The 15532-nt window shown below is 39.0% G+C and overlaps 1 protein-coding gene across 1 annotated transcript; it reads left to right on the top strand.

The window, feature by feature from the left end:
• The first annotated feature begins 13302 nt into the window (after positions 1-13302).
• On the top strand, positions 13303-14724 carry IQCF2 (IQ motif containing F2). Its single transcript, XM_047094912.1, has 3 exons — positions 13303-13320; positions 13497-13580; positions 14341-14724. The coding sequence occupies exons 1-3, from the start codon at positions 13303-13305 to the stop codon at positions 14722-14724; spliced, it is 486 nt and encodes a 161-aa protein (XP_046950868.1).
• Positions 14725-15532: the final 808 nt, after the last annotated feature.

Genomic DNA, 15532 nt, shown 5'->3' on the forward strand with positions numbered 1-15532 from the left:
AAGTACCAGAGGGTGGAGAACTACTCCACTGCCCCCCAATAAATGTCTGACCAGGTTTTGTGTGTCTCAGTGACTCCTACACCATGAAGACCCCAAGGCCTCCACCTTCTATGTGGGAAAAGACAGATATCTCTCCCCCCACTCCCACCCTTTAGTGCTGACTGACAGTGGCCATATGCCACTGGCTCTATCCAAATCAGAAACTGCTACCTGAGGCTGTTCTCACACATCAAGAGCCAAGTGTACCATTCCATAGCCCTGGCACCATTATCTCCTGATCTTGCAATTGGGAGCAGTTAGGCTTTATATTCCCAAAGACTCCAGGCACCTCTTCTTATGAGAGTTGCCTTTGAATCCATGCTCTGTTAGCCTGCCATCATGAGCCAGCTGGGGCTTGCACCCATTGGCTGTCTATTTGGCAAGCCCCTAGACAGAAGTCAGACACTTTGCTGGCTCTTGAGAGCAGTACAGCCCATAGAATGCACAGGAGGCTGACCTTAGTGGTGACTAGGCACAAGGTTTTTCAAGTTTTGTGCTAATTTGGATGCTGTTTTCTTTGGGAAATAGCAGGTATCATGATCTTAAGGAACCTCAGCTCTGCTTCCATCCTCAGGACCAGCTTCTCCAGGGTGCTGAAACACAAATAGGGCTCCCACTGATATCACTGCCACCCTATGTGTGACACCATTCTTAGTAACTTCAGTATTAACTTAGATGATGCTCCAAGCCCCTTGCCTCTTACCTCCAGTGATTTTGACTTCCATTTTACCTGAATCACCCACTCCTATAATTGCACCAGAGATTGTTGCTTTTCAAGCTGCCTTTAAGGAATGGCCTTTTTTTTAAAAAAAAAAAAAAGTGTCCAATCCATCATATACTAATTCTTTTGTAAAACAATAAAAATGAATTGTGGGAAAAAACAAGTAGAAAAGTTATACAGAATATAAGGCTTACTTTTGTTAGGCTGGACACACATAAAATTTCTGTTTCAATTTGCTATACAAATTTCTAAGTGCTTAATCTCAATCTTTGTACTTAATCTCAGTGGTAGCAAATGCTCACCATACTTTGGGTGGCATTGTCCTGGTCCTTGTCATAACTGACCACAGCAACACCAATACTGATTTTAATAATCTTGGTCTCTAACTTTTGCTTTCTATGCTTTAGGGCAGAAGTCAGAAAACTATGGCTTGCAGTTGAGTGGTTGTGATTGTGACATCAATCCTAAAATACTATCTGGTCCTTTACAGAAAAAGTTTGTCAACCTCTGTGTTAGAGTCGCTGATTCTTATGCATTGATCCAAATGTTTCTTCAGTCCTAATAAGGACTTCCCAAAGATTGACCTTACCAGTATTGTACTACCCTTTTCCCCAGCTCAGATTCCATTCTCTGTTGAGGATTCTCTTACAATTTTACCACTGTTGGCCCTCTCTCTCCACCTTTGTGTGAACCCAACCCTTCACCTACTTCATCCACAAGAAAAGCTGAATTTCCGTGAAGAAAAACAAATCACCATATTGCGTGGTTTGGGTTTATCTTCAAGACCACAGATGGACACACTTGCTTCTCAAGACACTTCTCTGTAAATTTGTTTTCTGACCTGAATATTTCACATCACTTCCTTTTTCCTCAAATGCGCTATTCTTCCTCTTTTCCTTTTGACCTCAAGTGATGATATCACTACACCCTTAACTGAGAAAATGGCAGCAGACTGGACTTCCATCTCCCTACTGTCTCATCCTCCATCTCAGCTGGCCTTTTTTACCACACTCATTGCCTTCCTTGAGTTGAAGTGAATTATCTTTGCCCCATCCAATGCCACCCCTTCCACTTTGCTCTTCTGGTGCTCTTCTTTTCCTTTTGCCCACTGTTACCTCCTGCCTTTGCAATGATGTTGTTCTGTAATTTCATTTGTTTCTCTGAACTGGTTTCTTCCTTTTCACCAAATCATTTACATCAGCATAAGTATCCTCCACCATTAAAAAGTCCATTCTTGACTACCTCCTATCCAGTTCTTTGCATCTTCTTAGAGCAAAACATGTTGTCACTGTTTCCTCTCTCGCTCTTCCCATTCTCTCATAAATTCACTCCAATTGGTCTTTCCTTCCCCCCAACTCCACGGAAGCTACACTGGTCAAGGGTATTGATTGAGAGAGATTGTTTACAAAAATGACCAAAATTACTGTCCTCCTTGTATCCATGCACCTTTGCAATGTGACTTTGTAGCTCGATCAATAACAGACAGAGGCTACTTAACCTCCTCTCGTATCTAGGCCTCCCTGTGACTTTCTTTGGCCAATAGTATGCAGTAAAAGTGATATTGTGCCGGTTGCAAGCCTAGACTTTAAGAGGTCTTAAACAACCATCTCCCATGCGAACAAGGAGATTACCACTGTTGCATGAGACAACATATGGGACAGAGATGAGCTGTCTCTGATGAGGCCATCTTACATCACCAGCCCCCATCACACCTACCAACGGACCACATATTTTTAGCGAGCCCAGTTGAGAACAGAAAAATCACCCAGATGATCCTAGCTCAAATTGTCACTCCACAGACCTGTGAGTTCTATAAATGGTTATTGTTTTGAGTCTCTATGTTTTGATGGTTGGTTGAACAACAAAAACTAACACCATCTAAAATCACCAACTAACTTGCTTACATGAAAATGGTGAATCCTCTGTTCTCTGCCTTCTCTCTGCATCAGACTACAAGTTGACAACTCTCTCTTACTTGAAACACTCTGTTTGGCTTCAGGAACATCACACTCTCCTGCTTTTTCTTCACTGGCTGCTTTTTCTTAATCTTATCAATGGCTTCTTCATTGATGAGCCTCTAACCTATGAGGGGCTCAATCATAAAAGTTCTTTTAGTCCCTCTTAATGTGTACTCCCAGATAACATCATCGACATGGTCTTAGCTATCTGCTATATTCTGATGCCATTCAAATCTACATCACCATCCCTGATAGCGCCTCTGAATTCCGTACCCAACGTATGACTTCCCACTTAATGTCTTGCTTTGATGTCTAAAAGGTTTTTTCAAACATAATGTGGCAGACAGGACGCCCACACTTCATGATTTTATCCAAAATTGCTTCTCCTTGTGCCTTGACCATTCACCACATTTGTTTGATTCAAATTCTCTTCTGAACCCTCCCTTTTACTTATCTCTATCCATCCCCATTCACATCAGTCCATCAGTAAATGCAGTCAGCTGCAGCTCTGCAATATGGTAATATCTACAATACAGTAGATAGTAGGATTGGAGAAACTGGATCTTATGTAGATTGTTCTTGGGAATGTAAAATGGGGTAGCTGATGTGAAAATAGTTTGATGATCTCTCAAAAGTTAGGTGTAGAGTTACCATAAGACCCAGCAATTCCACTCTTAGGTATATATTCAAGAAAATTGAAAACACAAAAGCTTCCACAAAAATTTCATAGTAGAATAATAGCCAGAAAAGTGGATGCAACCCAAATGACTATTCAAACTGTGGTACATCCATACAATGCACCACTGCTCAGCAGTAAAAAGGAACAAACTATGGATACATGGAACAATTTATATGGGTCTCAAACTAACCAATTCAGGGTAAACCCCCTCTGTCTTTGTCCTCTACATCCAGAAAGCCATAATCCTCTGCCTTAATCATTCGAAGCCAGGTATTAGACATGTATATAGCTTAGAAACCACAGAAATGACTCAAACCAGACAATCTTAACCTGTTTACCCTATCCTTCCTTGCCTTTCCCACTCTGACAGAGGCCATGGGAGAAGCTCTTTTCTTACTCCTGCTTTCTGCCACCTGACTAAAACCTGATGCTTCCCTGTGATCCTGTGTAACATGCAGTAACCTCTGCTTTGGGACCTGTGAGTATAAGTTTGGGGAGCTAATTAGTAACAAAAATACAAAGGAAAGAATAAATCTCACTGGAAGATAAATATATAGTAAAGTTAGTGGATTAATTACTTATAAAGTTTGTATGTCAAAACTACAATTTGAGATCACCTGTCAGAATGGCTAGAATCTAAAAATGAGAAATAACAAGTGTTAGCAAGGATTCAGAGGAAAAGGTTGTGGGAATGTAAATTGGTACAGACATTTTGGGAAAGCAATATGGAGGTTACTCAAAAAACTAAAAATAGGGGGTACCTGGGTGACTCAGTCGGTTAAGCATCCAACTTCAGCTCAGGTCGTGATCTCACAGTTCATGGGTTCAAGCCCTGCGTCGGGCTATGTTCTGACAGCTCAGAGCCTGAAGCCTACTTCAGATTCTGTGACTCCCTCTCTCTCTCTGTGCCCCTCCCCAACTTTCCCTCTGTTTCTCTCTCTCAAAATAAATAAACATTAAAAAAATTAAAAATAGAAATACCATATGATCTAGTAATTCCACTACTGGGCATTTACCCAAAGAAAAGAAAAAACTAATTCAAAAAGACATCTGCACTTATATGTTTATTGTAGCATTATTTACAATAACCAAGATCTGGGGGCACCTGGATGGCTCAGTCAGTTAAGCATCCAACTCTTGATTTAAGCTCAGGTCTTTATCTCATGGTTCATGAGATTGAGCCCTACATCAGGCTCCATTCTGAGAGCACAGAGCCTGCTTGGGATTCTCCTTCTCCCTGCTCATGTTTGTGCATGCTCTCTCAAAATAAATAAACTTAAAAAAAATAACCAAGATCTGGTAACAATTCAAGTGTCTATTGATAGACAAATGGATAAAGAATATGTGACTTTATATGTATATAATGGAATACTACTCAGGCATAAAAATAAATGATATCTTGCCATTTGCAATAACATGGATAAACCTAGAGAGTGTTATACTAAGTTAAATAAGTCAGAGAAAGACAAATTCCATATGGTTTTGTTTATATGTGGAATCTAAGAAACAAAATAAATGAATAAACAAATGAACCAAACAAAAAATCAGGCCTATAAATGTAAAGAGTAAACTGATGTTGCCAGAGGGGAGAGGGTGGAGGATGGGCAAGATCAATGAAGGGGAGTGGGAGATACAGGCTTCCAGTTATAGAATGAATAAGTCATGGGAGTAAAAGGTACAGCATAGGGAATATAGTCAATGGTATTGTGATAGCATTGCATGGTTTTAGATGGTAGCTACACTTGTGGTGAGCATAGCATAATGTATAGAGTTGTTGGATAACTATGTTGTATACCTGGAACTAATGCAACATTGTGTGTCAACTACACTTAAATATAAAATAATAAAATAAAGCTAGTATGAAGGTTAAAAGACAAAAATAATAAAAATAACTATGATTACAATAATTAGGGGATACACAAACAAAAAGATGTAAAATATGAGATAAAAAGGTGTAAAATGTGACATTGAAAACATAAAACATATTGGGAAGAGTAATGTTGAGCTTTAGAATGGGCTCAAACTTAAGTTGTTATCACCTTAAAAATAGATCGTTATAGGTATAAATTGTTATATGTATGCCTCATGGTAACCACAAAGCAAAAAGCTATAGTAAATACCCATAAAATAAAGAGTAATAAGCATACCACTAAAGAAAGTCATCAAACCACCAAGGAAGAGAGCAGGAAAAGAAGAAAAGAACAGAGAGGAACTACAAAAACAACCAAAAAACAACAGAATAGTAATGAGCACATATGTTTCAATAATTACTTTAAATGTGAATGGAATAAATTCTTCAATTAAAGGACATAGAGTGACTGAATGGATTTTTAAAAAGATCCATCTATATGCTGCCTGTAAGAGATACACTTCAGATATAAAGACACACACAGACTGCAAGTGAAGGGATAGAAAAAGATATTCCATGCAAATGGAAACCAAAAGAAAGCTGGAGTAGCAATACTTATATCAGACAAAATAGACTTTAAGATAAACATTGTAGGGGCGCCTGGGTGGCGCAGTCGGTTAAGCGTCCGACTTCAGCCAGGTCACGATCTCGCGGTCCGTGAGTTCGAGCCCCGCGTCAGGCTCTGGGCTGATGGCTCGGAGCCTGGAGCCTGTTTCTGATTCTGTGTCTCCCTCTCTCTCTGCCCCTCCCCCGTTCATGCTGTGTCTCTCTCTGTCCCAAAAATAAATAAACGTTGAAAAAAAAAAAAAAATTTAAAAAAAAAAAAAAAAGATAAACATTGTAGTAAGAAACAAAGAAGGGTGTTACATAATGATAAAAAGTCAATCTAACAAGAGGATATAACATTTGTAAATATTTATGCACCCAACATAAGAGTATCGAAATATATAAAGCAAATATTAACAGACCTAAAGGAAAAATTGACAGTGTTACAATGCTAGTAGGGAACTTTAACACCCTCACATCAATGGATAGATAATTCAGCCAGAAAATCAGTAAGAAAACAATCATCTTAAATGACATGTTAGACCAGATGGAATTAACAAATGCACAGAACATTCCATCCAAAAGAAAAAGAGTACATGTTCGAAATTAGTCAATCAGAGGAAGACAAATATCATATGACTTCACTCATATGAGGACTTTAAGACACAAACAGATGAACACAAGGGAAGGGAAACAAAAATAATATAAAAACAAGGAGGGGGACAAAACATAAGAGACTCTTAAATATGGAGAACAAACAGAGGTTTACTAGAGGAGTTGTGGGAGGGGGGATGGGTTAAATGGGTAAGGGGCATTAAGGAATCTACTCTTGAAATCATTGTTGCACTATATGCTAACTAACTTGTATTTAAAATTAAAAAATTAAATTAAAAAAAAAGAATACATGTTTTCAAGTGCACATGGAACATTTTCCAAGATAGATCATATGTTATGTTACAGAACAGAATGTAAGAGGATTGAAATAATATCAAGCATCTTTTCTGACTACAATAGAAATGTAATTCTTCATTACATGAAGAAAACTGGAAAATTCACAAATATGTGGATATTAAACCACATGCTACTATAAAACCAGTGGGCCAAAAAAGAAATCAAAAGGAGAAATAAATACCTTGAGACAAACAGAAATGGAAATATAACATACCAAAATATATGGGATGCAGCAAAAGTAATTCCAAGAAGGAAGTTCATAGTGATAAATGCCTACCTCAAGAAACAAGAAAAGTATGAAATAAAAAGCCTACACCTCAAGGAAGTAGAAAAAGAAGAGCAAAAGAAGCCCAAAGTTAATAGAAGGAAGGAAATAACAGATCAGAACAGAAATAATGAAATAGAGACTAAAAAGACAATAGAAAGTATCAGTGAAACCAAATGCTGGTTCTTTGAAAAAATAAACAAAATTGATAAGCTTTACCTAGACTCACCAAGGAAAAAAGCAAAGAGTCAAATAAAATCAGGAATGAAAGAGATGTTACAACTGATGCCACAGAAATACAAAGGATCATAAGAAACCACTTTGAACAATTAAACACCAACAAATTGGACTACCTAGAAGAAATGGATAAATTCCTGGAAACATATAACCTACCAAGACTGAACTCTGATGAAATAGAAAATCTGTACAGACTGATTATTAGCAGAGATTTAATTCATAATAAAAAACCTTCCAACAAACAGAAGTTCAGGACCAGACGGTTTCACTGGTGAATTCTACCGAACATTCAAAAAAGGATTAATGTCAATCCTTCTTGGGGCACCTGGGTGGCTCAGTCGGTTAAGTGTCTGACTCTTGGTTTCAGCTCAGGTCATGATCTCATGGTTTATGGATTTGAGCCCTGCATTGGGCTCACTGACAGCACAAAGCCTGTTTGGGATTTCTCTCTCACTCTCTTTCTGCCCCTCCCTGGCTAGCTCTCTCTCTCAAAAAATAAATAAACATTTAAAAACTTTTTTAAAAATACCAATTCTTCTCAAATTATTCCAAAAAACAAAAGAGGAAGGAACTCTTCCAAACTCATTTTACAAAGCCAGGATTACCCTGATACCAAAGCCAGACAAGGATACCAGAAGAAAAGAAAATTACAGGCCAGGATCCCTGATAAACATAAATGCAAAAGTCCTCAACAAAATATTAGCAAACTGAATTCAATAATACATTGAAAGTATCATACACCATGATCAAGTGGTATTTATTCCAGGGATACAAGGATGGCTCAAAATCCACAAATCAGCCAATGTGATACACCACATTAACAAAAGGAAAAGTAAAAATCATATGATCATCTCAGCCGATGTTGAAAAAAATGTGACAAAACTCAACATTCATTTATGTTAAAAACTCTCAACAGAGAAGGGTATAGAGGAAATGTACCTCAACATAATAAAGGCCATATATGCCAAGCACACAGCTAACATCATACTTAATAGTAAAAAGCCAAAAGCTTTTCCTCTAAGATCAGGAACAAGAGAAGGATGACCAATCTTGCCACTTTTATTCTACATAGTATTGGAAGCCCTAGCTAGAGCAATTAGACAAGAAAAAGAAATAAAAGGCATCCAAGTTGGAAATGAAGAAGTAAAACTACCACTATTTGAAGATAGCATGATACCATATTAGAAAACCCTAAAGACTTCATCAAAACACTGTTAGAACTAATAAACAAATATAGTAAAGTTGCAGAATACAAAATCAATACACAAAAAGCTGTCACTTTTATTTACACTTTTAATGAACTGTCAGAGAAATTAAGAAAACAATTCCATTTATAATTGCATCAAAAAGAATAAAATACCTAGGAATACATTTAAACAAGGAGGCGAAAGACCTGTAAATTGAAAGCCACACAACATTAATGGAAGAAACTGAAGAAGACACAAATAAATGGAAATATATTTTATGCTCATGGATTGGAAGAATTAACATTGTTAAAATAGCCATACTACCCAAATCCATATACAAATTTCAATGCAATCCCTATCAAAAGTCCAGTGTTTTTTTTCCCACAGAAATAGAAAACAACTACCATAAAATTTGAGTAGAACCTGTACAAAAGACCCTGACAAGCCAAAGCAGCCATGAGAAAGAAGAACAAAGCTGGAGGCATCACACTCCCTGATTTCAAACTATATTACAAATCCATAGTAATTAAAACAGTATGGTATGGACATTAAAAAAAGACACAAAGGTCAATGTACCATAATAGAGGTCTCAGAAATAAACTCATATACTAATGGTCAATTAATTTACAACAAAGGAGTCAAGCATAAACAATGTGGAAAGGACAGTCTCTTCAATAAATAATGTTGGGAAAATTAGACAACCACATGCAAAAGAATGAAACTGGCCCATTATCTACATATTATGCACAAAAATTAACTCAAAGTGTATTAAAGACTTGAATGTAAAACCTGAAACTATAAAACTCCTAGAAGAAAACATTGGTGGTAATCTCCTTGACATTGGTCTTAGTGATGATTTTTTAAAATCTGACACCAAAAGCAAAAGCAAAATTCAAACAATCCAATTTAAAAATGGGCCAGTCTGGGTGCATGGATGACTCAGTCATTAAGCATCTGACTTTGGCTCAGGTCATGATCTCACGGTTCATGAGTTCGAATCCCACATCAGGTGAGCTTGTGCTCCACTTCAGATGAGCACAAGCCCTGCTTGGGGTGAGCTCAAACCTCAGTAGGTAAACACGAGCCCCACTTCGGGTGAGCCTGCTTCTCTTTCTCTCTCTCTCCCTCTCTCTCTTTGTCCCTTCTGGGATTCTCTCTCTCTCTCTCTCTCTCTCTCTCTCTGCCCCTTGCTCACTTGCGCCCTCTCTCTCTCTCAAAAAAATAATCAATTAATTAATTAATTAATTATAATAAAAACGGGTAGATCTAAGACATTTTTTCAAAGAAAACACACAGTTAGCCAACAGATACGTGAAAATATGTTCAACATCACTAGTCATCAGGGAAATGCAAATCAAAACCACAATGAGATATAACCTCACACCTGTTAGAATGGCTATGATTTTTTATAAAAAGATAAGAAATAACAAGTTGATGACAACACACCTGAGTGACTCAGTCGCTTAAGTGGCCAACTTCTGCTCAGGTCCATGATCTTGCAGTTCGTGGGTTCCAGCCCCACGTTAAGCTCTGTGCTGACAGCTCAAAGCCTGGAGCCTGCTTCAGATTCTGTGTCTTCCTCTCAATCTCTGACCCTCCCTCGCTCATGCTCTGTCTCTCTCTGTCTCTCAAAAAAATGAATAAACATTAAAAAATTAAAAAAAAAACAAGTTGATCAGGATGTGGAGAAAAGGGAACCCTCGTGCACTGTTGTGACAGGTAAATTGGTGCTGAAACTATGGAAAACAGTAAAAATAGAACTACCATACGATCTAGCAATTCCACTTCTGGGTATTTATGTGAACAAAACAAAAAAAAAACTAATTTGAAAAGATAACCTGCACCCCCATGTTCATTGCAGCAATAGTCAAGATATGGAAACAACCTAAGTGTCCATCGATGGATGAATGGATAAAGAAATTGTGGTTTGTACATACACTGGAATGTTACCCATTTTATGGAATACCCATAAAAAATAATGAAATTTTGCTATTTATGATACCATGGATGAAACTCAAGGGCATTTTACTAAGTGAAATAAGCCAGACAAAGACAAATACCATATGATTTCTCTTATATGAAATCTAAAAAAAACCAAAAACTGGAAACAACAAAACAAACTCATAGATACAGAGAACAGATTGGTGGTTGTAAAAGGCAGTTTTGTTTTTGTTTTTTTTAAGTTTCTTTATTTTGAGAGAGAGAATGGGAGAGAGGCAGAGAAAGAGGGAAAGAGAGAATCCCAAGCAGGCTCCACACTGTCAGAGCAGAGCCTGATGTGGGGCTTGATCCCATGAACCAAGAGAACCTGAGCCAAAGTCAAGAGCCTAATGCTCAACTGACTAAGCTACCCAGGTGCATCTATTTTGCTTTCAGGAAAAAAACAAAAAAACAAAAACCTTACCATATGACCTAGCAATTCCACTTCTAGGTATATATCCAAGAGAATTGAAAATGTATGAGCATTGTATATGCTCATACAAAAACTTGCACATCAATACTTATAGGTATATTATTCATAATACTAAAAAAGTAGAAACAACTCAAATGCCAATTAACTGATGAGTGGATTAAAAATGTAGTATATACATGCAATGGAATATTATTTAGCCATAGAAAATAAGGACATACTGACATGCTACAAACATGAGTGGACCCTGAAAACATTGTACTAAGCAAAAGAAGCCAGACACAAAAAGCCATTTATTGTGTGATTCAAACCATATGAAATATCCAGAATAGGCAAATCTATAAAGACATAAAGAAGTTCAGTGGTTATCAGAGGCTGGGGTAGGGAAGAATGGAGATTAACTGCTAATGGGTATGGGGCTTATTTGGGGGCTTATGAAAATGTTCTAGAATCAGATAGTGGTGATAGTTGCACAACTTTGTGAATATGCTTAAAAACTACTGGATTGTACAGTTTTAAATAGTGAGCTTTGTAGAATGTAAATTATATCAAAAGAGAGAGAGAGAGAGAAAGAGAGAGAGAGAGAGAGAGAGAGAGAGACCTTTACAGGAGCTCCTGGCCGGCTCAATTGGTGGAGCATGAGATTCTTGATCTCAGGGTTGTGAGTTCTCAAGTCCCACATTGAGTATAGACATCACTTAAAATCTTAAAAAGACCTTTACAGAAAAATTTTTAAAAACTTTACAGAAATATATAGAAGAATTATTTTTTGAAAGACATAAAAGAATTCTTGTCAAAGGAAGGGATAGTCCATGGTCTTAGAAGGAGTATCAGAAGATAGCTTTTCTTCCCCCTAAAAAAAAAATCCTAGCAGGATTTTTTTAGGGGATTGACACTATGAAATGCTTGATGGAAACTTCTGTCTTCTGTCTTCTGCCTTGAATAGTTTGTCACATTGGAAATATCTGAATTTGTAAGTTTTGTTTAAAGTTTGTGTATGAATCTACCTGGTCTTTTTTTTTTTTTTTCATGTAATAGAACACTAAAAGTTTATTGATACAGTTTTAGATTCCACCCTGCAACTATTGAAGATAGTATATTTATCAAGTTTTTTTTTATATGAAATTTATTGACAAATTGGTTTCCATACAACACCCAGTGCTCATCCCAAAAGATGCCCTCCTCAATACCCATCACCCACCCTCCCCTCCCTCCCACCCCCCATCAACCCTCAGTTTGTTCTCAGTTTTTAACAGTCTCTTATGCTTTGGCTCTCTCCCACTCTAACGTCCTTTTTTTTTTTCCTTCCCCTCCCCCATGGGTTCCTGTTAAGTTTCTCAGGATTCACATAAGAGTGAAACCATATGGTATCTGTCTTTCTCTGTATGGCTTATTTCACTTAGCATCACACTCTCCAGTTCCATCCACGTTGCTACAAAAGGCCATATTTCATTTTTTCTCATTGCCACGTAGTATTCCATTGTGTATATAAACCACAATTTCTTTATCCATTCATTAGTTGATGGACATTTAGGCTCTTTCCATAATTTGGCTATTGTTGAGAGTGCTGCTATGAACTTTGGGGTACAAGTGCCCCTATGCATCAGTACTCCTGCCTTATTTATGGTGGATCTTCAGTAACCTTCTCAATTTATCAAGTTTTACATATTTTCTCCAATTAATTTTCGTAATTTACATTTTGTTAGGAAAGCATTTCTTCTTAGTTTCCAAATTTGTTACGATGACATTCTCTTACATTTATTTAATTCTTTGTGATTATTTTGCCTTTCTCATTCCATTTTTGTTCTCTTTCTCCCTCACTCAGGTTCATGGAGTGTTTATCTTTAATATTGGTCCTTTCAAAAATACCACATTTTCAGTTTACTTTCCACCACCTATTTTTGTTTTCTATTTAATTTAAATTTTTACCCTTATTTTACTGCTTTTTAGATTCATCTGTTCTTTCTCTTTCTGGTTTCCTATGGTGTATTGAGGTACTGAAACCTGAGTCAAGGGGAGACAGGAAATGCTAAGTCTCAGAAGACACTAGAGAGCTCCACAGAGATACACTGCCATGGTCCTTCCTGCTCCCCTGTGTGACTGAAAATGAGGAGGGATGTGGGCGGGCCTCACTGGAGGACCCCAGGTATCAAATGGCCCTCACGCACCCTATCTTTCCACTCTGAGCTCTGGTACATCTCTGACAGGAGGGAAGTAGACAGGTAAGGTAGTACAAGTTCCCATGGAGCTTGTTTCTGAGGAAGACTCAACTCTGTGGCAGATATCTTAATCCTGATGTCATAATGCAGTTGGGAACTCATAACTGTCCCCCTCATTTTATTCATGCCAGACTTTGGGAAGTAGAGAAATCAAGGCTAATGAACCATCTAGAGATAAGCCATGGGGCTCAGATTTTGTGTAAGAGACATGGCCAGATTTACTAGGCAAACTAGGAGTGGGTGGGAATCACCCAGGACTTCACAGGTCTTGGGAAAAGAAGGGATGCTGAAGCAGGGGGTATCTTTGTACAGAGCCATAGAGAGAAACAGCAGTCTTAACTCATCCATTCATTTCCGATTCAATTCTGATGACAGACTCACGGCAATTTAATTGTACTTGTAATTGAAGATGTTGAAGAAAGAACCGAATGGAAGAAGACGGAGAAGCAGAAACTCAAGGTGAGTAAAATTTCCATGTAGTTAAGAGATATCCAGAACATTTATATTTGTGTCATAAGGGTGTGGAATTGTGCTCCTTATGGATCCTGAGTCTAAAATAATCAAGAGTCAGCTCAATATTGGCCCATTTTTCCTCCACTCCCTTCTCAGCATGGGCTCTCTGGGTATCAGTCTGACTGTGACATGAAGAGTGAATGGGGAGAATGAAAGCCACCAAGAAATGAATGGGGCTGGAAGGTGATAATGTGAGGACTCTGAATTAGAGAGTACAATGTTCAAAATATGGGAAGGCTGGAGTAGAAAGTGGGTTGAGGGTGCTGAAAACCAATCACAGTACTGAAATACATTGTGGCAGAGGGAAATCAGCCAATGATGGTTTGGGACTAGAATTAGCAGAGAATACCAGACAAAGGCATTATGAGGCCAAACCTCCAAAACCCAATAAGCATTGAAGATGTGGACCATGACTAACAAAGTCCCTCACATCCCTAATGCACCCTTCTAGCTGCTAATGGTTTTCCCCTTGATCTATACACCTGTGAGATAGTAGGGTGCTGTGACTCTGAGGGCAGAGTGATGTGCCCACAGTGGCAAAGAAGGGCTCACTATCCAGGTCTTCTGGCTCTTAGGCAGTGTCCTGCCAACTCCCCTTAACTCTCCAAAAAATGGTAACTGTTAAGAGAATCCAGGCCCCTTCCAGGAAGATCTTGGAAGTTGATGGCAGGAAGCTCCCTGAGTGGTCTCTCTTATCTCCACTTAGAAAACTTTTAAAAAACAAACAAAAGCAGCTACAGAGATCCAGGCCTGGTGGCGTGGCACCCTGGTACGCCGGACATTGCTGCATGCAGCCCTCAGGGCCTGTATCATTCAGCGCTGGTGGAGGCTGACCTTGGATAGCCTGCTGCAGAAGAAGCGAAGGCAAGCCCTGGTCACCTATGCAAATACAGTGAGGGCCGTGGTCAAGATCCAGTCCTTGGTCCGTATGTGGCGTATCCACTGGCGATACCGTCAGGTGCTCAATGCCATCTATGTCATTCAGTGCCACTGGCAATGCCACAACTGCCATACCTGTGCTCTCCTCCGGGGCCACTGTGTAGTCACAGCCACTCACCTACAGTTCCACATTGAGATCATCAACCCCTAAAGGTTGGCAAGAAGGGGCACTGTGTCTCCTGTCTCCAGTAAAAGTTTAACCTGGTCTGGTATGTCTCATGTTCTCCTCCAGCTAATGGAAATGTTGGGTCTTAGGCCATGCTGCCTCCTTTTCTTCCTGGGAAAGAACTTCAGTAAGGTTTTCCCCTTGTGCCCATGGACCCTATTTTGGACTGACAATGACCATATGCTGTTTACTCAGTTGTTGAAACAGAAACTGAGGTCCTTGTCTATCCTGATATATGACAGAGACAGAAGTCTCAGTTCCCATTCCCAGTACCCTTCCTTTCTTCCCCCCTGGGGATCTGAAAGATAGGTGGGCTGCATCTCACTGAAGACCCTGAGCATCTCTGCACATGAGAAGAGGCTCTGAGACTCTTCTCTGTCAGCCTGGGGTCAGGGGTTAACTGGGGTCTGGGTTACCTCAGACAAGGTATCTTTGACAAGCACCTAGAGAAAATGCCAACATTTGTCTGACTACTAGAAGCAGTGCAGTGCAGCCTCAGGTGAAGACAGGAGGCTGGCCTTAGTGATAGGTGCAGCTAGGCATGTTGATGAGCAGCTGAGGGGGACTAACAGAGAATATGAGTTCATGGTACTCCAACTCTGTCTCCACAGCATCCTTACCCAAACTCCTCTCCTTAAGGGCTGTAGCAAACAGGGCTGTCTCTGATATTATCCCATCCCTACTCTTATCTCCACTCTCGGTGATTTTATCATTAGTCAGATTGTCCTATCAATTTCCTTGCTCTAATAAACCATTTTTGCTCCCCTCCTCAGCCACTCACTCCCATAGTCAT

Source organism: Lynx rufus, unplaced genomic scaffold (assembly GCF_022079265.1).
Source record: "Lynx rufus isolate CCGP_SWC_20201006 ecotype Redwood Valley unplaced genomic scaffold, mLynRuf1.p SCAF_4, whole genome shotgun sequence".
Lineage (NCBI taxonomy): Eukaryota > Metazoa > Chordata > Mammalia > Carnivora > Felidae > Lynx > Lynx rufus.